This window comes from Dendroctonus ponderosae, unplaced genomic scaffold (assembly GCF_020466585.1).
Source record: "Dendroctonus ponderosae isolate FM_Combo_2020 unplaced genomic scaffold, Dpon_F_20191213v2 Dpon_F_20191213_4, whole genome shotgun sequence".
Classification (NCBI taxonomy): Eukaryota; Metazoa; Arthropoda; class Insecta; order Coleoptera; family Curculionidae; genus Dendroctonus; species Dendroctonus ponderosae.
Genome location: NW_026018611.1, coordinates 10,363,599 through 10,390,047, shown reverse-complemented (window position 1 = coordinate 10,390,047; position 26,449 = coordinate 10,363,599). Strand labels below are relative to the sequence as shown.

At 31.1% G+C, this 26,449-nt stretch overlaps 1 protein-coding gene across 1 annotated transcript in view; it reads left to right on the top strand.

The window, feature by feature from the left end:
* Positions 1-906: 906 nt before the first annotated feature.
* Positions 907-26,449, top strand: part of LOC109533417 (probable serine/threonine-protein kinase DDB_G0279405) — a gene marked incomplete in the record, with an annotated part of 49,934 nt that continues 24,391 nt past the window's right edge. Inside the window, 4 exon segments of the mRNA XM_048666149.1 lie at positions 907-1,180; positions 1,846-2,055; positions 12,273-12,339; positions 25,336-25,767. Of these exon segments, the coding sequence (XP_048522106.1) occupies positions 1,866-2,055; positions 12,273-12,339; positions 25,336-25,767 (689 nt within the window).

Genomic DNA, 26,449 nt, shown 5'->3' with positions numbered 1-26,449 from the left:
TTAGCAAATAAGATTTTTAATATGTATATGGCTACTAAGTATTATTGTGGTATCATTACGCTGTTTTCTTAATGTAGTATTTAATTAATTAATTTTCCAGTTGTTATTAGATAATCTTATGAAACCTAACCAGCAGCTAATTAATAAGAGGTGTAAAACGCAACATTTAATATAAACCATTTGAACTTAAGCATATTTGACCTTTTGATTAGTTTCAATAATGTAGTTGCAGAATAAGTGTAACTGTAAATTGGAAAAAACACTGCATAACAGTACATGTATGGTGATAAATGCGGACAATTTTTTACAATGGAAACTATTATTGCAACGCTTGAGTAATAATACATTAGCAATGTATTATAGAACATTTCATTTTGATAAACATACGTATGAATGCTTGAGTGTGTTACAACATGTCTGTTTGGATAATAAATATTTTTAAATCATCCGAATCCAAATAATAGTCGTTGCGGATGAACAGACTCTCAGCTGAAGCCTCCTCTAAATTAACCCAAATAATGTATTTGATAGAAAAGGTATTTAAATTTGAAACCGCCAACTTTTGCTGTTTAACTTCTCCTGCTGGGTACATAAAAATATATTAAAACACCTGTAGACTTGCCTACAATAATATTTTAATTTTTTTCTCTATTTGGTGTTTCAAACTGAATTAAAATTTAAAACTACGAGTAGATTGAAATACTATAAATAAGTTTTTTCTATGAAACATCTACACCCTACAAACACGAAAATAGCTGTTATCCATCCTTGACCTACGTAGATCCGGAGGCAAATAAATAAGTAAATAAACTGATTAAACAGTTGCTTTGGATTGGTCAAATCGTAAGTTGACCCCCATCGCCCACTTTCAACAAAACAAAAACATCATAACATCAAAGATCGCTGAAATTCTTCGCCAGATACCCGGTATTATCTCCCATTTGTCACACGTTAAGATATTCGATTAATTATTTTTAACAGTCGGTTGTTTATTATTAGTATGAGAATTATGGTTGGCGATAGAAGGCGTATGAGTGTTTTCAACAAATTTTACTGTATTTTCAGTTGTCGATAGACTAGCACTTGGTCCGGGAGAAGACGGTTATTAGTGAGTGTTAAACATTAGCGAATTGAACGTTAGTTGTTCTTATTGAAATGGAAGCGAGCACCGAGTTGATTTGTAAGTAATCCCGGATAAAACAGTTTGTTTTCGATATTAGTTGAAGTGGAATTAGCGAATTTGACTAGTCAATAATGCAGGTTTGAAACTCAATAATCAGTTGTACAACACGTTTTGTTCTACTTCGCGTTTTCATTATAGATTCACTATAAAATCGATTCCTCGTATTTCCTTCAACAATTACTACTGGTGCTATGGAAATTATTAATTGAACAAACTTTTGAGCTTATTCAGTTCCGCACTAGGATTGGGATATAATTTTATGATTATCTGGATTACCTTTACATTAAATCAATATTGTTTAAATTTACCTGGGCATATATTTGATTAGAAATACCCGTAAATCAACCAAACAATAGAATATTTTCAAATAATCCTTAAATGAATTTTTTATAGTCATATACAGATTAACACTATACTTTTCATAACAATTTAATCGTTTTACCTAAATTGAATCTCAGAACTGGTGTTTTGGAAACGACATACATTATTCTACTACAAGTAATCATAGCTTTCATTTCAATATTTGTCTATATAATCAACAATAAAATTTCAATTTCATTCAGCAAATACAATTTTATGAAAAGTCCACCCAGAAAATATCTTATTTCGTTTTCTGTATTCTCAGTTGTGCCAGTCCCGCTGGAAAATTCTTTGTTTTGCAGTTCAGCAGGTGTAAAACACTATGCTTTATTCTTTTGTGCTCTTTGCAATACGGTGTGCGCTGTGCAGCCTTCTAAGAAACCGATTGCTTTTCTCGCCCATGTACAATTCAATCATCTTATTGGGAAAGAGCACAAGTAAAATAAATGTTAATAACTTTCCATTGTGTGAGGGTATTTCCAAAGTCCCACCAGCTTTAACACTGTCCAAAGGTAAGAACTAATTGCATGCGTAAAATGTAGGTACACACTTAATTAATTTGAATATTCGATATAAATAGCAATATCTAAGACAAACTAATACATCACTTTACACTTTAAAAAACTTTGAAGGCTAGCGCATACAAGTTTTATACGCATTAACACGTTTATATCTCGTAAATTATTAATCTTTTTAGCTATTAACTAAGTAGATAGATATGAGGAGGACAGGTTTAAAAAAATGGAGCAATTTGAAACATATTGTTTTTTAATATATAAATATGTTTGTATGGAAACTAAACGAAAACAAAGACTGCAAATTGAATGTTATTTAAGGAATAATAATCTATGACGGATACGAACCACGGTCATCTTATTTCCTGATTACATTAATTAATGTTCCCTAAATTATGATTTTGATTGTTAGAATTGTACATTCATTTTGCAATTAATCATGCACTCACAGAATTCGCCATATAATCAAGTTAATAAACAAATAATTGAAGGTACTAAAACTACCAACCCGAAAGTAAGTAATGGATTATCAATTTCAGAGTACAAGGAAGTTGATAACAGCAAAATGATCTATTTTAAAAACAGTTTAGTGATAAATATTTTCAATAATATTGTGAATTTGCGGCACATTTTAGAGATTGGATTACTTGTCCGAGAAAAGAAAACAAGCGCACAAAGAGATCAAGGGGTCAGAAAAACGAAGGAGTGTGTTTTAAACAATAATACATGTATCGAAGTAGTTTATTTAAAATTATCTTCAGCTTCTCGTAATCTTCTTTTGTGTCTTGTGTCTTCACCAATATAATTGTTAATTTTAAAAGACAAATGTATCAGAAATACAGAAAAACAGTTCTTTCTTTGATAATATATAATTGATGTTGAGCGTTACATAATATAGAATAAACAAAATAATAATAGTTGTATTCTATAATTGATGCTAGATTTAGCAGTGGTAAATTGCTTGCTTTATATTATACGTCTTCAGTAAACTCAAATTTTATTTTTTATTTAAATCTTTTAATATTTAATACTGTTAATAAAACTGGGTTCGTCTAATAATACAATAGTTAAAATAAAGCACAAGTTAATCAGATAAAGATCTTATGGAACTACTTGTTGTAGTTTATATTGTTTATTTTATTTGGGACTGTTTTCAAATGATTCAATTGCAACTTACCATTATTTTATACTTACGCTAAATGGAATTATTCTCGAAAATTTTTAGCTGCCTTTTTTATATCTTAGACGCCGAAATAGCTAATCAAATATAATAAACGATTGTCGCTTCATTGAATATTTTTTAGCCAGACCAGACCGGTGGTTTTTCAAATGCATCTAGCGAGAACCAGTTCTTTGATTAACCAGTTAATAACATTTAATTAAAAACGTATACCTAAAAATCTAGTTCCGACCTGTTAAATGCCAGTATTTACCAGCCTTTAAGCAAAGTATAATCTGAAAAATAATTATTAATTGAAAGAAAACTTTTATTTTAAGGAAATTCTACAATAAAAATAATGTGGTATGCTAAATCAACCCAACTAAGAAACTTCGTTGCTTTGAATATACAAGGTATTTACATTTTACTGCAACGTATTAAAGTGCCTGCAGGAAATAGAGAAATTATCAAGAACATTTCAATTTGATTTGATATGCTATGGTACATTTTTGTATACAATCGTATACTCAACCAAATGTACCTATACGATATGAAAAATCATACCCATACCAAAAAAATCGACTAAACAGTACCCAAGTACCAAACCACATGATTCTTACATTATTTCCGGCATTGGGTAACGTGTTAAAAATATTATAGTGAACTGAACATATTTTAAGAACTCATTGGAAAACATATTCCACCATACCAATTTAGCTTCAAAATAAAAGACTCTTTAAGTTTGGACATAACTTTAATAACATAATAATAAACAATTTTTTTATGTAATTCTTATACAAGGTGTCCCGCAACATGTGAAGATGCTCTCGGATTTGTACAGGGGACGTTAAAAAACGTGCATGAAATATTATAAGTTATTTAAAAAAAATCAGTTCTGAGGTTCATGTTAATCAGAAACTTGCTATGTTTTTTTTAACGTCCCCTGTACAAATCAAATCCGAGAGCATGCCCACATATTCCGGGAGACCCTGTATATATCAAAAGGACTATTATTTAAACTGCTTTCGTCAAAATACTTCCTAATCATTCTCAGAAACTTACTTCAAACCAGATTGCTAAACTATGGAATAGACTAACCAGTACCGAGGAAACTAAAAAATGCATACAGGAAACATTGCCTAAGACTGATTAAAAAACGCACTTTGGTTACTTAACTGAAACACTTTGAGGAATCCAGGAAAAGTGGAACATCCACACAAGTGGAGTAAACTAAACCATCGTTGCGTAAAAAGACTATTCCGATTCCGATTTCCTTGCTCTTCTCTTGTAGAATACTTCAGGATATAGAAATCGAAAATGAAAGTTGATTTGGCTTAATTTTGTTAATCGTAAATGTTCACTTAACTTACATGTACATGTGCTGAAAGACCGATTGGTCGTTGGAATTTTTCTGAAGAAGTAAAGATATACATTACTATGTGGTACTAATTTAATTCATTAATTATTACGTATATAATGTGATATTAAAAATCGTTTCATTTAATTTTTCTGTAAATATCTGCACTCGTTTTCGATATACGAACAAATTTCAATCACTTCAGCAAGGCCATTTTGGATTGTGGATGACAAAACATACTAAGATTCGGATGGATACGAAATCTAGTGTAAAAAGTCATTTTTTCAATAGTTATAATTATTATTCAACGACTTGTCTTTTTTTCATTCGAAAAGTCTATCGACCCCCAAGGGTCGATAACTTCGGTCTCAAGCTGGTCTGCAAGTTCTTTTCGTTCTCACACTGTTTGTGCTTTCCGAAACTGGAAAATCAAAATTAAATTGTTCAAGATGCAGGTCAATGTACCAGATAATATGCATATTGTACATTACAAAGGTCAAAGATTCCATGCATGGGCAACAGATAATATCAGAGGTTTTAATTGCAAGTAAACAAATCTGCTCAATTTGCACATTTCATCTTGTTCTTTTGATAAGCGTTGGTTATCAAACAACTCATTTGGATATAAAACTATGTTATACTTTCTTTTGTTTTGAAATTTAAAATCTCCTATTCTTAAATATAAGTAAAATTACGAACAACAGTTAAATTCGAATGGCAATAAAAGCACTAAAGCTTACACTTAAAGTGTAACCAAGTGATTGATTTATCCTGGATTGAATTGATTTTTTCAAGCATAAAAATAATTATCGGCCAAGAAGCCATTCAAGTTTATTTTCAGAGTTACCAAAATAACCCTTTTTACCTGCCGGCTATTTTTACATTACACTTTCGTACATGATACACAATTAATTTACAATTCCGCAGACGTTTCCTAAACAAATCGGTTCTTAAAACGAACGTTTCCATTAAACAAACGTTCATGAAAATTTGAACTTTGTATTTGCTAATTAACATGCATATAAATCGTCTAATTAAGTAATGATGTGCATAGCTGATGTTTATTCAGTTCTCGATTTAAGCATTCGAGGAGCTGAACTGTAACAGTATAAACTATTTTGCACACAAGAATAGCGAAGGTCAAAGAACACTTGCAATTGATATAAGGGACACTTTTGTATTTATTTGAAAGTAAAACTGTGATGTGGGAAGTGTTTTATGTGAACTTAATCAATTGATAGTTGTTCAAGAATAATTGTCGACCCCATTCAAATATTATTCCCAACAATTAACCGAAGCTAATGTTGACTTGTTATTTTATAATTTTTTGAGAACCGTGATAATTAGCAAATTGGTGGTAATTTGTAATAATTGTTAATACCCACAACAATTTAAGTTAACAGTCCTACGACTGGTTTGGATATTTTGAAAAAGAATATGCGATGTTGTTATGTGGTTGCTTTGTATAGTATAATTTTCATACAAGTCCACATTTTTACAAGCCAGATTTTACATCACTCTGATTATGCATAACAAAAGTGTTACACAACTACAGCCTAGATATAGTTAACACCCGATATGTACTTAAACAATTATGATTTTTCCATACTTGTAACATGCATGTTACGTAAATTAACGTTGTATTATTGTTGCAAAAATCTGAAAACTGTCTATAATTCTTGACTTAGTTGTTCGTTAGCAGCAATTTATCACTTGTGGCCAATGCCAATATAAATGTGCTGGAATTTAATAATAGCATAACATAGGCATTTAGCAGACAATCGCCGAACCGAAGAAAAGATTAATATGACGTAAATCTCCTCATGTGTCATTATCAATTGGGCATGTGGCTTTGAGTTTAGAAGATAATTATGTTCATTCGATTAGAATCAAGAAACCAATGATGCGAACGTTTATAATTGCCGAATTATAATTAAATAATAATATTTTCATCGATCAGTTATTTTCATTCTAATACAGAATTACCGGCTAGACATAATGGGAATAAGCCAGGGACGAATTCTCACTAACGCTCATTAGCGGAATTTACGTATTTCTAGAACATGAAAATGTATTCCTGAAGGTACATTTGATTAAACATTTTATATCATATTTTTGTCTTAAGAAGTGGAAAGACATGTCTACTTAGTCCACTTTTTTGAAGCTTTGACGAAAAAAGCGTCATCATTTTGAGCTAATTTCACAAGTTTACCACTTAAAACTAATAGTGATCTTGATATATTAATTTTTTGAGTACCATTTTGCATGAGATGCATTCTTTACTTGGGAGGTCCGGTATTTAGTGCTCTAACTAGTGTTGTGTTGTGTAACAAGTTGCGTACAAGTCTAAAAAAATTATAGGCTTATCTTGATTCCTTTTGCGAAATGTTAAAATTTTGCTTGTGGTGTGAAAACTGACATTATTTACTAACTTTTGTTCCACTTAGTGAAAGACGTTTTTAATGCTCTATCTGGCGGTAGCAAAAGTTGCTCTTTATCTAGGTACTAGCTAAATTTATTCCTGAGATGTTAGGAAAAATGTGGCGTCATGTTTGAAATTAAAACCTTATCTAATACCTTCAAAAGCAATCTTAAAATTTTGCTTGTTGTGTAAAATTACAACTATTTTCCATCTCAAGTTCCACTTATAGATAGATGTTTTTATTTCTCTGTCCTGTGGTAAGAAAACATGATCTTTAGCTAGAATGGTTCTAGAGATATGACCGAAGAAGGCGGTGCCATGCTTGGTTTGATGTTGCAGTTTTGCCAAAAGCGTACAAAGCTGATAGTGATCTTGAGATTTTTGATTTTTGTGTGAAAGTGGTGCATTAACCTGCTAGCTCAATTTTTTCCTGAGATATGTACAAAAATGTGCCGCTATTTTTGAAATTATGGTGTGTCTCTTTCAGAGACAGACTGTCCTCTCTTTTCATTCATTTTGCACAGTTGCCCAAACCGTCTGATTTGCGGACTTTTTACTGTTCCACTTTTAGTTCCTCTATTAGGCTTTCATATATGATTATATTTTTTCTGGTGATTTCCTCTACTTTTCTCAGATATTCCATCTCAACTGCCTGAATATTTTTCTTGAACGTACTTGTTGGTACCAAATTCTAGTTGCTATTAATGCGTACAGGTCGAAAAATATCAAAAACATTCAATTTTTTGTTGATGGAACTACTGTTTCTTCCTATACAAAATTCAGCCTATTTTAACTGGTGCGTTAATATTTTCCGTTTATTTCTGCCTCCAATTTTCCGTTGAATTGTATCTGCACTTTTTTAAGTCTTTAAAAATGTCTACTGTTCTAGTTGCACCTCATCTACCTCTATGGTCTTTTTTTGAGCCACCAGCAGAACTTTAGTCTTCTCTATATTGATCTTCATGTTTCTTGACGATGACGCTTCTCTCCACTAACTTCTGTTTTAGCTCTATTCTGCTTTTAGCGAACAACACTAAATTGTTAGCAAATACCCATTCAGGTACACCAATCAGTTTCATAATTCTGTACTTGGCTTGTATTTGTCTCACTTTTGTCTTCGTTTCTTTTAACATGTCGATCATTATTATTATTTTTGCCTTTCCTCATCCATGAAATCTTCGGATTGGTCAATTGCTTTCTTCTTTCGGTTTCTCATAGGTTTTTTGGTTTCTCTTCTTTAACTTTTTTATTCTATAACTGTTTGTCCTAATTTTCTCGTTCTTGTTCAACTTTTTCATTTTAATGATTCTCCTTTTTTTATTTCAACTGCTTTTATTCAACTTTTATTTCCAGCATGAAGTAATTCCTTGTAAGTACTCACTCTCTATAATTTCATTCACTTGTCTTATTCAGACCCCTTCCTTATTTTTCGGTTGTTTTATATTGTTGGTTTTCTAATTTTTCCGTCTTTTACTATATAATTTTTACATTTACTACAGGGTGGGTTAACAAATCATAAAAATCCCGTTGCTAGCTCATTATATGTATAAGGTAGAAATAACCATTTAGCTACAACAAAACGTTTAGAAATTGCCTTATACTATTCAAATAGAATTAATTAATTTTATGTCAGTGGAACGCGTGTTATTTGGAGCAAAATTAACTGCTCATTTAATTACGTTTTATACTTAAAAGCGTATTTATTCAGGCTCGCATAATAATAGACATTTAATTTGAAAAGTCCATGTAATTAATCAAATAATGATTTCCGAAACTTTCTTCTTGTTCAATCTTAAAAATACGTTTTACGTATCTTTCTATCTTTCATTATACAAACGGTATTTAACAAACTGAAAACAAGTCAAAGTTTTTCGATCAATACGTTGACCCTATTGAATATAAATGCTATTATCCATAAGTATATTGGGTGTAAAAACTGATGACAATTCACTAAGTAGAAAAGCGTGGGAACACTGTACTATGGATGCGTATTATTTATTACAACTAGACCGCATAAATAAACATATTTGATATTCGCACAAAATTCGTCTGTTTTTAAAAACCCATTTATTATCTTATTTACATGACTTGGCTAACTACGTACATTCCCAATGTATATTATCACATCATAATTATAATTGTTAACAAGAATATAGTTTACCGCCATTCGCCACACCAGTTAAATGTATATTCAGCACATTATAATGGGACCTTGCGTGATATGCTGCAGAAACAATTTAGAGTAATTAAGAAAAGTTGGGAATAGAAGCAGCAGGCCATACGATTCCCAGTGAATAATGATTAACAAGATGCAAATTATATTATGTAATTCATTGACAAAGAACATGTATTTTGGGAAAACTGGCCAAAGCTGTGGTGCTTGCACTCATTTTTCCTTAAAGATATGAGACAGCAATAGGTGTGTTTGGATAAGTAATGAGAAAAAGTTAATAAAATAAAACCTAAATAAAAATAATTTACACGTTACAGAAGAAATGTTCTGAAACTAAATTCATAGTTCAAATGTTCAATATTTAATTTAACAACGAGTTATCTAAAATCCATTCAATAAAACGAAAAATGTCAATTATTAAATTTAAATATAAAGTGAACGTCGAACTGAAAGAAAGGTGGTACGTGCTTAATGTCTTCAAGCTCCCCAGAGCTTGATAGGCTGTTACGTGCTTCCAGCATATTTATGATAATTCCATACTCAGGGTAACTTGTATGGGGATATTGTTCCATCTGACCTTCGCCAGTATCTTAATAATAAAATTAAGTGCATTCAAACACATTTTTAAATAATAAATAGTATATGTTGATGGAAGAGGCCATTGATTAATCGGACTTCAGTCCATTCTATTTTGTTTTCCATATTCGAAAGTATTCTAAACGTAAGCGTTAGGGTCAAGGAAGGGAATCGTAATCGAGATTGTCTAATTTGTCTTCTTGGGAAAGAGGGTTCAGGATCAGGATAGTTCCTGTGGCTTGTCCTTTCACTTTACCTGGATGTGTGGCAGTGCTTCATTTATTCTTGTTATTGGTGTGAGTTCGCATGGAAGTTTGATGGATCGATTGCAAAGTGTATTCTGAGAATCTTTAATTTTTCTAAACTCTGTTTAGTGCCAAATGTTCTGTTTTCTGTAAGTATTGTTCAATTTTTTCGGACGCGTTTTCTCTTAATATGTTTCCATAGCCTATATTAGCAGTGATCTATAGATTGATTTGTAAATTTCTGTGCCGGTTTTGGTACTGATACTTTTACTTTTGTCTGTTTGTGATCACAAATGGTTAATTCTTCTGATGATTTATAGCCGAGCATTTTCGCAGATGTTTCCTACGTTTTAGTTTTGATGTTGATGCTTTTGCCTCTGTATTTAAGTGATATCAAGTGTTAAATTCTTCTAATAATTTATACCCCATTACTTCGCAAGTTTGGTAAGTTTTTGTTTTTTGTCAGTTGTTTTGCCCAATTATTTAAATGGCCTAAATTATCAAATTTAAATAATCGTAAAAATCTCTCGAAGTACAAAGTATTAAACACATTAATTAAGATGAGCACATTATCATTTACATAAAAGATTATTAAGGTCGTATCAACCAAATTAATTTTGCTAGTTTCAAATTTATTTAATTTAAATAGAGAAGTATCCATAAATAGTAAAAGTACTGTTTCTGAAATTTCATTAAGTGCCTGTTAAATAATATACACTCCTGGAGAAAAAAAATCCGCACACGATAACTATAACCCAGTTCAAATCTTACATAACTTTTTTAGTTATAAATCGATTATGGTAATTTTTTTGGGCTACAGCAGTCATTTTCATCTTAATCACTGATTAGTATGAAAAGTTTAAAAAATTTGAAGTGGTCTTTCATTATTCAGGGTGAAACCATTAGTTGTTTTTTTACCTGAATTTGTAAACATCCTGCGGAAGAAAATAACATATTATACATATATTTTGTGATTAACAAGTAATTGTTTATCTTCATGTTTAACATTTCTCTTAGCTGTTGATGTTTAGCTTAACATTTCTTTTTTTAATTCATCAGGATGCATCAATTATAAAAGAAGTTTTAACAAAATGATGCAATTTATGGACAACATTCATATTGGTTAATGGTTGAAATGAAAATAGCCCAAAAAAATTATCCAAATCGCTTGATTGTAATAAAATTTTATTAATTATTAAAAGCTTTATATATTAGAAAGACAAGATTGCATTGAAAATTTTTAATACGTATGTGGTGGAGGGTTTGCAAAGTTTTGGCAAAGATATACTTTATTTACAAGAACTGGACGAATTTTTAAAGATTAAAGTTAAATAATGGAACATAGTCAACGTAAAGGCACCACTAAAGGGAATGCATGTACGAGATGTTTACTAGAGCCAAGACTAAACACATATATATTAAATGATCCAAAATTGGACTTTATGAGGAAAGGGCTGTCGTGTCCGATGAAGAGTGCAGTTACATTACTGAATTGAATTCGAATTTTGTAATTTAGGTTTTGAAAGTTTCCCAAGATTAACATTTCAATTTTTTGTGAATTCTTGCTTCTGTACAAGTAGGAGATTATATTGATTATGTTCACATATTTTTAATACGAAGTCTCAACTTAAGCAAACCAAAAAATATATAAAAAATGTTTTATCAGCCAAAACATTCTTAGCATTGTTTAAGAAAGCTGGTTTGAAATTTGCCACCAGGATATGTTGAAAAGTATTTATCAGACAAAAATTATTGAAATCTGCGTTTTAATTGTTATAAAATATGAATAACATACTGGTGGTTCAATGTAGCCACTAATATCAATCAAACCAAATTTACTGCAAATGACATACAATGTGAACAGATAAGTATCTATTTATTTACCCACCGTCTTTAATTGACTACCAATTGGCACATCAATTAAGCACACTCACAAGCGGTGTCTATCAGTTTAAAGTGTTCTCAATTAAACTTAGTGCGGAATTTAACACACGCTTATTTCTTGTATGGTTTTTCATTATATCTCGTTCTGGTTATTTATAACGTAAACTGCCGTAGAATTTAACATTATTTTGCTAGTGAGTTACTTGATGTTGCTACTCACCAGGCTTATTTATAAGTGCATAGACTAAGCTAGTTTCTGGTTAAGATTTAAATTTCCACTTTGGTGCTATTATGAAAATATGATTCAAATTGCAATGTAAATATTCTCATGATTAGCCAAAAATTTATTGTAATTGAAATGTATTTTTCTTTTGTTTTAATAATACTTTTTGTTTCAGCAAATTTATGGCAAGATGGGTGTGCTTGTCGAAAATCCAGAGCGCCAAAAATAGGAGACATTCCAAGGTAATATTTTTGCTAAATAAAAGTCTACTTAACACGTTGAAAAAACACATATAATTTATATCTCGACGAAGACAAAAATAATAGAAAATATGTAAATTTGATGGCAGTGGCAACTTCGTTTGAAATTATAGACCGGAAATATAAAAAGTGTGACATTGAAATATATGTTTTTTAATGTATCTCTCATAGGATACTATTTTATATTTACGATTTAAATATATGCATTTTCTTTCAAAAACTGAAAAATTCATTCGTCATTGAAATAAACTGAGAATTTTTTAACAACTGCTAATTAACAATGTTCAGAAGTTTAACGATAGTAATTGATAATACTCATCATGCTAATTCGGCAATTAACACAGATTTTTATGGTTAATCTTCCAGTCATCCTTATATTTAGAAAGTTTGCCACGGATAATAAATGATTTTTCAAATCAAAAAAGGTGTTGATGCTTCCTGCAAGCTGTGTAATTTATGAAAACCTTGTCCCGGAAGTCATAAGACGCTTTTCCGGCATTGCTGCGTGAGAAAGTTTTCGCTGTTTGGTAAAAGAAAATCAAATGCATATCATTAACATGAACAAAAACTTCCCAGTTATTTATAATTAAATAGGTACAATGATTACTGTCATATCGAATATAATATTATTTTCGCCCAGTTTGTGCAAGCTTCCATAGAGAGATCTTTACTATCGGGCAGTGTCCGAAGATTAAGGTTTCCATAAATCTATATTTAAGTTATAAGCATTTTTTGAGCCATATTTCTCCAGTTCATTACCTTGCTTAGACGGGCGCACATCGACCTTTCTGCGTGCCAGTGTCAGTTTTCAATAATTAATGCGATAAAAGGACCTCTATGTGTGCAGATCGATTAGCAAGCTGAGCCGATGTTAATTTCATAAATCCAAAACAGAAAATAACATTTTTTTCAATAGGATTTTACAGCAAAATGATTAATAATTTTTGGTGTTTTTGTGCATTTTGTGAAAATTTTTGTACTAAAACTCGGACTTTCCACGTCGAACACCTTGAATACATTATGCATCACATTAGTGTATTTGGTTAAAGCAGTCGGGTCTTTTATGTGAAAATGTAAAAATACATTTGAAATAGCCAGTAATAAAAAGTTTACAATACATATAATTTGGTTTTCTGCTTCTGTATCAACCATGTATAGTTCATTCCAGCAAAGAAACAATAAATATGAACTATTAATAACTGGGCTCTAATTTGTGTGTACTTTAAAATATGAATCCTCCATTTTAAGTCTATTTGCTCGAAATAATAAATCTTCATCAAAAGATTTTAACTTTTCAAAACTTCATGTTCCAATAAAAGAGTTTACGAGCTTAATGGTTTATATTTTCCATCCAAAAGAATTCAGAAGAATTTAATCGTTCCGTTATATACAGAGCAAACCAAACTTAATTTTCCCATTTTACTCGGGAGGTGTTGAAGATGATTTTTGTTAGTTTTATTTTTCAGGGAAATAAAACGTATTTGAAAAACTATTTGAAATAGACAACTGAACGTTTGTCTATATTTTGCCAACACTTTTACCTTGTCCTAACTGACCGTTTCTCCATCTTTCAATAGCTCAGATGTTGGAGATAGTTTCCAACACAGGTGCCCTCCGTCAAACACTTTTGTGTCAGTTGTTTTAGAGAAAAATGGTACACAAACAAGAGTAAAACAGTTTTGCTGCCAACGTTAATGGTTAATAGAGAGAATATAATTTTTGCGTTATAAAATTGGGAATTTTCGTTAAACGTAGCTTTTTATGTAGTAAACCAAGTTCTTTCCAACAATTCCTTAAAACAATTCCTTAAAAATAACCTATAAATGACGCAGTTTTATTTGTGCATTTTGTATTCATATAATTTGTTCCAAATTGAACTAAAATAAATAAATAAATAAATAAACTCTGATGGCTTATGCTACTTAATTTTGCGGCGCAATATATCAAATATTTCATTAAAGTAACTACTTTCTATAGTCTTTTTGTCCGGCTCGTTTTACCTCATTTTATCTATTATTAGACTTCTTAACCACCCAATACTTTGGTTGTTGATATTTTCGTCTGTTTCATTTTGCTATAGGAAATAATAAACTGTCCAAGTGAAATGCGCAAAATCTATGCAATTTTTGGAAAGTTCTATGAAAGTTCGATCATCGTGGTTTTCTCTTGATAATTTTTAACTTGAACCGAACACGAAATTTTGCCAAATAATTTTAAATTAGTATTTAACATTACGACTTTATTTTCGGAATTGAGACATAGAACAAACACCGTGTGAAGTAAAAAATAGCGGAAAAACAACAAACAAATTTACAATTTAAAGCGTGTCACGTGAAAACCAAACAAAACAATACTTTCCCTTAAGTATTGTTCTCTATTTGGAGTTCAATGAATGTGGTGCAAGTTTAAATATTTTTCTCGATGTGAAAATTCCAAATTAAAATTTTGTGTTTCATGTCGAAATTTCGAGTTTTTGTTCAAAATTGCCTTTAAAGTCGAAATTTCTCTGAACAAGAATATAACTGAGTACAAACTAAACAATCAAATAAAAGTGCACTTTACATGAATCTATCAACTTTACTTCTTGAGATGAAATATTCATATCAAGCAAATTGTTTAATATGATTTATGGATGCAGTCAAGTGTTCTTCTTTCTATCTAATATAGATACATATTAGTAGGCTATTGCCTGTTGCCTGTATACGATTTTGCTTCTGCTGCCCTTGCTAGTATGAGTCTTGCTGCCGTTTTATGTATCTTGATTTTGATTTTCGTATTTAGGTATTTGTTTTTCCAAACAATTTCTCTCAAACATCCCGAATTTCGAGCCGTTTTCATTGTTTGCTCTCTTACTCACCTACTCTTACTCCATGGCTCGTTATATCTGCTCCCAAATATTTTAAATGGTTTACTTGGATCTTGGAGTCGATTTCCAGCTTGCAGCTTATCGGTTTCTTTGATATTACTAAACATTTAGTCTTCTGGGTGTTGATGAGCATATTCTTTCTTCTACTACTTCTTTCACTTCCGATATGAACCATGTGTTAATTGTATTGATGTTTACCTGTAGCTTTTCTATTGCTTCCATGGCCGCATCTAATATGTTATTTTTTATTGTCTTCCATTGGTGGTCTATGCTCTCTTCGGTATTCACTAGTCTTTGTAGTATTTCCGGGTTTAATCGATCTTCATACAGATGTTTTGTGCTGTGATCTTCTAATGATTCGACATTGAATTTGCTAATTACTTGCGGTTTAGGTTTTGTGGATTTGGGTATATTCAGTCTCATTTTGTAAAATTTCATCTTATTATTGCTTCCAGAGTTGGCGCCATTTAGAGTTCCTACATCCAATATTGTTTCGGGTACGACCTCTCTGTTTGAGAAAATATAGTCTAATACCGACTGTTGTCCTTTTGTATTTTGCCATGTGAATTTCATGTTATGTTCGAAGAAAGTTTTGTTAATTCTCATGTTATTGTTTGTGCAGAACATTTTCAGTAGATCCCCATTTTCGTTTGTGGTTTCTTCGATAAATATCTGCATTGTGTCATCCAGTGGTTCATTTCCTATTGTTTCATTTAGGTCACCCGTAATAACCGTTTTATCTCCTGCTCCTATTTTGTTCACTACTGTTTGCAATTCTTCATACAATCTGTCTCTACTGTCTCTTACTTACTTATGTCGGACGCATAAACGCTTATAAAGTGCGTAGTCAAGTATTGAAATTATTAAAAAATCACCGTCGTTACAAACATGTTTGTAATTGCTTTTCTCTTTTCTGTTTGAAGTGGGTATAAAATCATTAATTTTCTCTGGCTCTTGAACCTCATGAAAAGTTCAGTTGTGTTTTTTGTTTCCACGACACACGCTTTTTGAGCTTAATCAATATTTGCGCCCATCACGAATTCCATTTGCTACTCATGTTTGATCGCATATATTTCACCTCGTTTATTATTTTTTCTAATGTTAAACATACGTCAATATTTCGTAGGCGTCTATACACGAATCTGGATAGTATTTTATCGGCCCCGACCATCTACTAAATGAACTTACTGAAATCATATTTACTCATGTGTTTGCAAATGATGTACGTTGATCGATATTTAATATTCGAAGGGTGTATTTGTTATACCTTATATAAAAAATATGTTATGCGGGCACTTTTTTATTATTTTGCACTTATTCTATTAAGGAAATTTATTGAAAACGCTTCTTAGTTGCCCTAAAAATTCTTAACAAGTGGAAAGTCGTAGAAGCTCAGATTGAACACCTCAATTTGAGTTGAACCACTGAGTTAAGTTGAAAGTTTACTGTTCTCATATATCTGTTATAAATTCTAACTATTTATTATTTAATTATTTAAGCTTATAATTCGTTACTGAAAGTAAAAATTATGCACTCTGCTAAGTAGTCGCCAAAATGCAGACACATTTATTTATGCATATATTATGGAGAAAAATTGAGCCGACCAAACCAACTTTCAGCTCCATTCAAGCGTTTACACTATCGAAACACTTTTTTTTAATGTCCTTATATCAAACTACGCTTAATCGATACAATGTGCAAGTGCAATAACTAAACAAGTTTTCAACTTTATTCGACTTTATATTACTCAAAAGAGCATATGAATTGAATCAACTCAGTTTTACGGATCCATTTTCAAATGTAGTTTCCGAGTTATGTCAAATGCAGACCCAGATAATTAAATTCGTATGCTGAAAACGCAGTCAATCGGAGTGAAGAGCGATGTAAAGGAGATATAAAATAGCCGTGTAAAGGAGATGTGGAATCAAACGGATTTTGCTCACATATCAACGATTTCCGGTTTTGATTTGGATGAAAACGGATATAAAAGGACCGAGGGATCGCTTTTTTGAATGCGAAAATGATAAATCTTGAATTCCCTCCTTCCTTGGGAGTTGCTGGATATTATATGTTCCGAACGTTTTTAATGAAAATATAACAAAACGTTGACATGTAATGTGCCGATGTAAATTTGTCCAAACACGTCAATAGTTAGGATTTTTTCATTTTTGAGATGCCACTGATAAACAGACTTTTCTTCAGACTAAGAATGCTTTCAAGGTCGCTTGAAACATTAGTTGAAAAATTTTCCGGGCTTTTAAACCTTGGACCATTAGACTTTTATGACGATCTGCAATTAGCAATTTCAATGAAAATCTATGCTCTTCGAGTTAAGCAAATTAGAACAGTTCATCGACTTATGTGGTTGGTTCTTTCCTCTGCCGATTCCAACACCCTTTAAAATATAATTGTCATGTCGAAATAAGAGCTCCAATCTGCAATTGATATTCAATTTCCAGGCTGTGTATGTTCCGGTTTTTTAACTAATGTTCCAGAATCTAGAACTTTATTAGCAATACTTAGGCAAACTCATCAAATAATATTTCTGATTTTTTTTATTAGCGTTACATATCTCTGAGGTTTTCTTCGGATGGTAAGCAATTAGTCTGTAATAAAATTTACTCCAACAAATTGCTGCAAAAAGCTGAACCCAAACATGACGCTATCTCATACTTTCCAATTACTTTCTGGCTCAGGGATCTCATTTGCCACTGAAAATATTCCGGAAACCTGCCAGCATTAAAAATTCATATCTAATGGAAATATTCAGAATGAAATTTCTGCTTTTGAGGCAGCTTCTAAAACATTTTTCTACTAGAAAACATTTCCACCAGCATGGCCAATAACTTAATTAAAACATTTTGAAATGGGGCTAGAAATGGGCTTAGATGGCTTTGGGCTCTATTTGTTAACATATTAAGGCGCGTTAACCCTGATTTGGCGTTAAATTGGAAGAAGGGTCCATCTGCAGAAATGATAATTTAATATATTCCTGAAAAATGTGAGAAATTTAGTAAGGTTTTAGATTTACTAAATTTAGTAAAACAAAACAAAAGGACTAATCGCAATAAATAAGGTTCTATTTTACATTAACTATAGAACATTAAAAATTAATAAATAGCAGAAATTATTTCGAATAAATTTTCAGCATTATTCGTATTTATATGTTACTGTTAGCGGTTAGAATTATTCCAGCTTCCCCATTCCATCGATATGCAGCCCAACATTTCCTACTCTTTTGGTAGAAATCTGGAAACACCGTAATTTATAAATAATTTCCAACTTCACTGGCAATTCGTGGACAACAATTTAATTGTGTTATTGCATAAATTTGTACCTAGAATAACCGCAGTACATTTTCAAACCGCATTTGGTCATTTTATCACTTTAAAAATGATTACATTCTATGCAAAGCGAAGTCTGCATGCCCCATTACCTTTCAAAGGTTTCAGCGCTTCAGTCACCCTTTTTCGAACCTCAAATTTAACGTTTTGTAATTTTAATGAATTTTTTGTTGACTAAAATGGCTTTTATCTCATAATTTTTGAAAAGGAAAACGGCTTTTGAATCCTTTCATCCATTTGGCATTCAAAACAACATTTTCGTACCCTGCAAGTAATTAATTCTTATTTGCTTTGAACTAATTTTTATTATATTCTTCGTACGGGAATAGTAAAAATACAAGTAATCTGAGGGCATCTTTATTAGGTATCTCTTTCACGCACATACAAATATGTTAATATTATTATGTACTTAAGGTCGATGGAGTTGATAACTACTAAAAAAAACTCTACTTAATTGTAATGACACGCCTATGTTTTCTTCGAAAGGCTTAATTTATTAGAAATATCGATTATAAAGGCGTGCAAAGCAAGCTAGAAGGTTTATGGTTATTGCTATAAGAATGGAGTAGTCAGATTATCTGCAACTATTTTTATAATTCTGTGGTAAAATACTTTTTGAAACTAGTTGCCATTTAAGTTGCAGACATTCTATTCTGCTTGAAAACATGTGATTCGTTTGAATCAGTTGGTTGATTTTTATTCTTAATTGTATTTGTGACTAGAAGTTTAATAATACATACAACTATTGGTGGAGTTAAATATAGTCATAGTCAGTTATTTTTTCCATTCGTATGCTCACATGATTGCACGTTATTTTACAATAGCGTCTAAAATGTATAAAAATGACTTAAACTGATAATGAACTAACAAATTATGCAAGGTTTGTATGCATTTTAATAGTTTAGTTCAAATATTTGTTAAACGTATTGTCTAAACCCTTTGCTTGTTTAGATTAAAACTCTTTTTCGTCATTTTTTTTCTCAATTTGGTCGAAGCTTTGCCTTTATTTATTAATTCTGATTTATTTTCCTGACTGCGAGTACTTGTTATGATAAACCTATCTTTCCTGGGTTGTGTTTATGTCCAACGTTATTTTTATATAATATTATTTTCCTTCCTGTTTTTCAGTCAAAGTGTGAAGTAAAAATGTTGACACATCGTTTATTTCATTACGTTTCGGCGAGACAACAGTGCCATCATCAGATTTAAAATTTTACAAGAACTACCAATACCAATTTACAAATAAAACATGTTGTAGAAAATTTATAATTTACAAAGTGTTAAAACATTTATCAGTTTTCGAGCGAAAAAATCTTCCTTTTCGGAGAGCAACACATCGGAAAAACTTACCTCATGATTGGTAAAAATGAACGTCCTTTTGGGTCTTTGCCTTCTTGAAAGCTTGAGTTTGTCTGAATTATTTTCTACATTTGCGAGAGTTGTATGCATGTATTGAGAGAAGCAGAAATAGTTTAAATTTTTCATTAGTGTACTGGTTGTTCCATACTTATGGCTTTATTAGGGTTTGGTAAATGTTGCTAAGGTTGTCGGTATCTGATCTGAAATTTACTGCTTTTGCATGTTTTTTTATTTGTATCATTTCTTTCAGATCAGATACTGACAAGCATATTCCCAAAGTTATATAAAAATTTGAATGGAAGGAGTGTCTTGTAAAACCACAAATCAAATGTGCCTTGACTTCTATAATAGCGGTTTTAATTTTTCAATTTGGTTTGAACACAAATCAATATATTTTTTGAAAACTGAACTTCAGTAACGATTATCTTCAAATAACTTATAACATGTTCAAAATGTTGCATGTTTACTTCCTGGCAATAAATTAGTTCCTTGAATCGTGAAATTAATTACTCATGTTTTGGAGTAATTATGGGAGTCAATTGGTGCACACCTACGTATAATATAAATTTTCTGATTGTTCCAATCTTTGGGTTGTATAATTGTATTGTACTTCTAATTTTAAAACAAATAAATTTCTGTCAGATCGAATTTCCATATAGTTTTGATAGATAAACACAACTTACTACTATACTGCGCAGATATATATGTCTTACATGAATATTTAAATCCTTCCAAGGCACGGAGAATCTCTATTAAGAAAATGATCTGTAAACATGCGAAAATGTAGTTTTGCAAGTACCTATAGCATGTTTTCTATTCGAGTTTACATAACAAACTTCCCTTTTTATTGTATTTTAATGGATATTGAATAGAGAATTAGATTTTTGTTTCACAATAACCTTTATAATTTAATGCGAGCGACTTAAATCGCTGTATAAATGATATAGTAAAAGGTCATGCAAACTGTCACAACATCGTTCCTCAATATTAAGTATAGTAATAATCATTTCCAGCGTTTTGAATAGATTTTCCAATGCATTACAATCAATTATTGCTGGGTTGTAAGATGTTCTCTAATCCCCTTTAATATTAATTGAAGCAAATTTATCTGGATTTCAATACTACACATCCAAAGCAGATAACACATTACTTTATAGTAACGTATAATAACAGTAAATATAATTAACAATAACCTTCAGTATCATTTTAAACATTAATTTAATATATTAAAAAGTAAATCAATTATTTTCCTCTGCAGGGGATGTTCGAACTGAAAAGAAATTAATAGGATTTCGATTCCAATCAGTTCAGATTTCATTTCTCCCGTACAATTCATTTTTTATCCACTTTCCGCTCGCCCTAAAATAAATTAAATTCAACACCTACTTCAAATTTCTTGCCGCAGAATTCTTTGTATAGCCATATTCCAATTTGGCATTAAGTCTTTTGCCAGTCTGGATTTAGACTGATATTAAAATAATGTTTTAGTAGTTAGCTGACTCCTTGAATTGCCTTTTTAGCTTAAGTAAAGAATGTTTAAGGTAAATTAATTAGAATATTCTATTCATGTTCATTTATCTGTAGTTTTCGTTTCGATTATAATTTTCATTCTGTTTGTTTCTAGCAACAAATTATTATAGCAGCAGTCAAAATAGGAAAGTAGTAATTTGTTGCACGATATGAAAGTTCGTCGAGTGTACTTAAAAGAACTCTGTTAATATTAATTAGCGGAGATTTACTGGACTAATAACAGCCATTACTCCAACTGAGGCTGAAGAAAAATGAGCATAAAGAGAAATTAGCTGGACTTGATTGACTACGATGACAGAAGATTTTTCTTTGTTTCATAATTATTTAATTTCCCAGATCCACTATGAGCAAATGCAATGTTACCACTGATTTTCTTTACTAGGGAGACAAATTCCAGCCAAATCCTCGGATTATAATTTTAAAAGGATATTTTTAGTACTTTTTTTTTCGAATAGCAAAGTTTCATCAATCAGTCGGGTTGTTTAATAGTTACCATTCTGTGGATCTCTTTGTTGATTTAATTAAAGTGCCCCAATAAACACAAAGCGTTCAATCAAAACAATAAGCCTCAGTCAAGCTTGAATCCCGACCAAATTGAGTTCAAATAAAAATGTAAAGTTCCTTTGATGAATCACTGGAGCAAAACAAGCCACCATCCAAATTCAATTAATATTTGCGTTGAAAATCTGACGATAAAGAGTTAATTAACTTTTATCGTGTCTCTGGATAAAGAATTAATTAACCCAGATTTACCGGCAAGTTCCAGTAATCTCCGTACATGTAATCTATTTCCGTTTATAATGATCGTATCCAATTACTTTTTATTTTTATACATAACCAGAGGTTTTATTGCTAGACTTTTTTTGCTGCATGGAACAATAGATGGAAATGGAAACTCATTGGAGTCAGGAAAATGTTTAATGTGTGGATTACAAGTAAAATACCTTCAAAAAAGCACAAAGCGCACAAGAGATTTTGCTAAGTTGCTTTAAAATTATAGATTTCAGATACGATTGAGTGCAGCAATACGTATTTTGCCTCCAAAATATTAAAATGTTAAGTACATTCAATTGATTCATCTGGTGAATTTTTGCTTCAATTCAGAATTTTAAAGCAAATATATTTTTTTTAAATTAGAATATGTTCGAGTAATCCTGTATCATTTAGATATTAAATTGAAAAACTTATGGTGTTGCCAACGCCAAGCCCAGGAATATATCGCAAAATTCAAATTTAATGTACATTTTAAATAAATATCAAATAAAATAAATATAGCTATAAATTATAATAATTTATAATTCTTAATTCTTCCAACTTCCAAATAACAATTTAGCAATATGTAGGCAATAGTACTTTGTATCACATCTGCAACTTTATATTGTACCCTCATATCTCAAATTTGAAACAGGCTGTATGTTTTTTACACTAAAATAAACACAAATGAAAGTTTGGATTTATTTATTCGGCCATAGTTTCTAAGGAAGACTGTATTGGATTTACAGAGTTTATTCTTATGACGGACTTGTATTGTATGCAATTTTTATTACAACTTCTGTACGTTATGATTTTCCATTACTGTACTTCAAGTGGCAAACACTACTTTGACTCGATCTCCATAAATAAGGTTTTTGTGTTTATGTCCAACGTTATTTTTATATAGTATTATGTTCCTTCCTGTTTTTCAGTCAAAGTGTGAAATAAAAATGTTTTTATCGTTTATTTCATAACGTTTCAGCGAGACAACAGCGCCATCATCAGATTTAAAATTCATACAAATCTTGTAGGCGGTTGCTGCGCAAGTTTTCGGACTGATTCATTATGCTCCATGTTATTTTTATACATATTTTCTGGTTCACTTAAAATGTATGCTTTATTGGATATTGAGAAAAAAGCAATTTAAAAACTAATTTTCCTCGCCCATACGATAATATTTTTCGCCTTCGCTCTCGCTGTGTAGTGGAAAAATGCGAAAACCCAGATCAAATTGAGTTAAAAAAAACCTTTAGGGCATTGGTAACAAGAAATTGATTTATTAAGCATAAATATCGCGACTTTACTGATGTTTGGCGATGGTTCGGTTTTAATAAACTATTCAGTTTTCTGAATTTACATACCTATAGTTAGTACTAACAAACTAAGTATAAAGAACTTTCGTGAAGGGTTGTTTTAATAAATTGAATCCTTGTATAGAAGATTAGCAAAGAAAATCTATTACTTTCAGAATAAATACAAAGTTGAATAGATTTCAGTTCGAATTTCTATACTTCGACAGTTTGAACTTTTGTACACTGTACAAGACAAGTTTCCATCGGTTGTTATAGAATTTTGCAAGTTCTCGAGAAATTGTATTGAAACTCCCACTGAAAACGTATAAAAGCTTGCAGATCGACATTAAGTTTTAAAGCCTATTATTGAAAAAATGCAAGGTTGAGGCGATTTCTTCGGCTTCGTCTGAGTCTACATTCATCAAATGGAGCCTTAAATTGTAATCATTTAACCAATAATTACAAATAAAATTATTTCGTTTGGTGAGAATGGAGTGTATATTTTTAAATGGTCATATGATGATGCATTAAGTGTACGATAAAATTTTTCAGCAAGATTAGCAAAACTTAATAAGATTAATAGTTAACATCATGGGAAATTTTGCTAATTTATTGGCCAGCTTGTTAGCGTGATTTAATCCCACTCAACTTTTTTCTGATCAACTATCTGATCCTAAAAAAAATATTTAAAATCAAGATCATCCACTGAATTTGGGAAAAATGGTATTTTTAACAAGATAAATTGAACGGATTATCCATTATTTCCGGAGTCCATTATTTGGTTCGCAAAAAATACAAATTATTACAGATAAAAACGTTGGGACAATTTTGATGTAGATAATGGGTCACCCTCTACTTCTCACTGAAATTTGAATTTTGTCCACTAAAGCAGAATTTAATATATTGATCCCAAACCGTTTAAAAAATGTGGAAAAAATAAATCCAAATTTTTGCCTTCAATGGATTTAAGCTATTATAAAAATCTATTTTTAGAATACGTATAAGAAACTTTTATTCTATTTCAATCACCAGAATGTTTTTCTATGTTTGAAAAAACAGTTCGATAAAATTACATATTTTTATGTAATGGTATATTACGAATCTAACTTTCATTTCTCTATCATTATGGCAGATCAGATAAACAACTTTAAAGCTCCATAGGAAATCTCTCACTATATTTTAATAGCAGAATCGTCAAAAAACTAAACATTTTTAATATGCAGGCAATTTTTCCATAATAATTTATGTACGATTTCATCTAGATGATCTAAATGCTAATCACCTAAAATAGCAGCTTTTGATATGTTGTTGCGTAACCAATAAACACCAGAAATATTCAAATTAATAGTATCAATTCCTTAAAGTAAATATTATTCTCTCCACTACATTTACGCAAAAAATCATTGGTTGTAAATTGTTTACGGAATTGCTGTCATCCGGAGCCCAATCTTGGATTTACTATGTCACCATTTCTACCATTTTCAAACTATTCTCTTCGCTATCCATTAGCAGAATTAATGTTTACACAAACCAGACAAGGGAATTAGCAAAATAATTCCTTTACCGTCCTCTGTTACGTGTCTTGCGTAACTCGATTAAAGACCCACCATTGAAACGACGCATTGATATAAATTATGCGTTTGAGACAAACTGCAAATTATGTTTCAATAAATTGGAATTAACAGAGTTTGCCATTATTTGAGCTGTCTGGATTATGAATTATTGTAATTGAATGGCGTTGAACTCTGAATGATAAACTAATTAACTCGCAGCATGTAGACAATGTTTTTCGGTCAAATATCAACTGTGACTAATATTGTGTTATTTTTTCCAGGGTTTCAGCACTTGACGTCGACCTAAAATCAAAAAAAAATGACACGGCCATACATGCACCTAAACCACACTATGCTGCACAGAACACGTTCAAACCCGATAGGGAAATATCGACAACGATCGATTCCCTTAGACAAAGTCGGATTGATCACCCCCGAGTACTACCAGATGTTCCCTTATTGGTCGCCGAAGTTACCAAACAGACTCAAAGCACAGTACGCACATCGCATCTTGGCGAACGTTCCCGATTGAAACCTGATGGTGAGGTGCCGGTTGCTGAAACGTCGCCAACCGATTATGTGTCCTCCCGTCCCCTTTTGAAAAAAACAAGTTCTGTGATAGAAAATTCTGTGCCTTCCCCGAATTGCTTAACGGACGACCTGACCAAAATGAAAGTGAAAGCAATTAATTCCAACAAGCTTTTTGTTCAATCTAAGTCCTTAGGTAAGCTGAATTCGTCATCAAATGTTGTAGATAAGTTCAATTTCGAAACCGTCTTGTTGAGTATTTCGCCTCAAAGTGTTCCTCTTTAAAAAAAGCAGAACTTTCTCACGTTTTTTATTATGGATTCGTAAAGAATGCTGTTATTTCAGAGTATTCACACGTATTGTCAGTTTATGGTCATGGGGAACAAACAATTGATGAGTTTTTGAACAGTTTGAACAACCAAATTCCTTTTTCTGGATATGCTATTTAAGAAACATTAGGTCAATTTCAAAACTTTGCTATATAAAAAGCCGATAAATTGATATTTACATTTGGACTCAAGTCTCCCAATAATGGTAGCAGAAGGAATCGTAAAAAGTTTTTATGAGAGAGCAAAAATAATTTCTAATCAATCTAATTTTAGCAATCGTAATTAAAAATCGTAATTTATACAATTCCTTGCCAATGTAATAAATTGTATTATTTATTACTATAATTTAAGAACACCAATCATAGATAAAAACAAATAATTTTATAGGTAAATTATTTGTCAACATGCATTTGATAATTAATCTCCACAAAATTCAATAGGATTCTTCAACAATTTTGCTCTAAAGAACATATTAGCAAATAAACATAAAATTGAGAAATTCTTAAGAAACATTTTTAAGAATGCGGAAATATTCAAT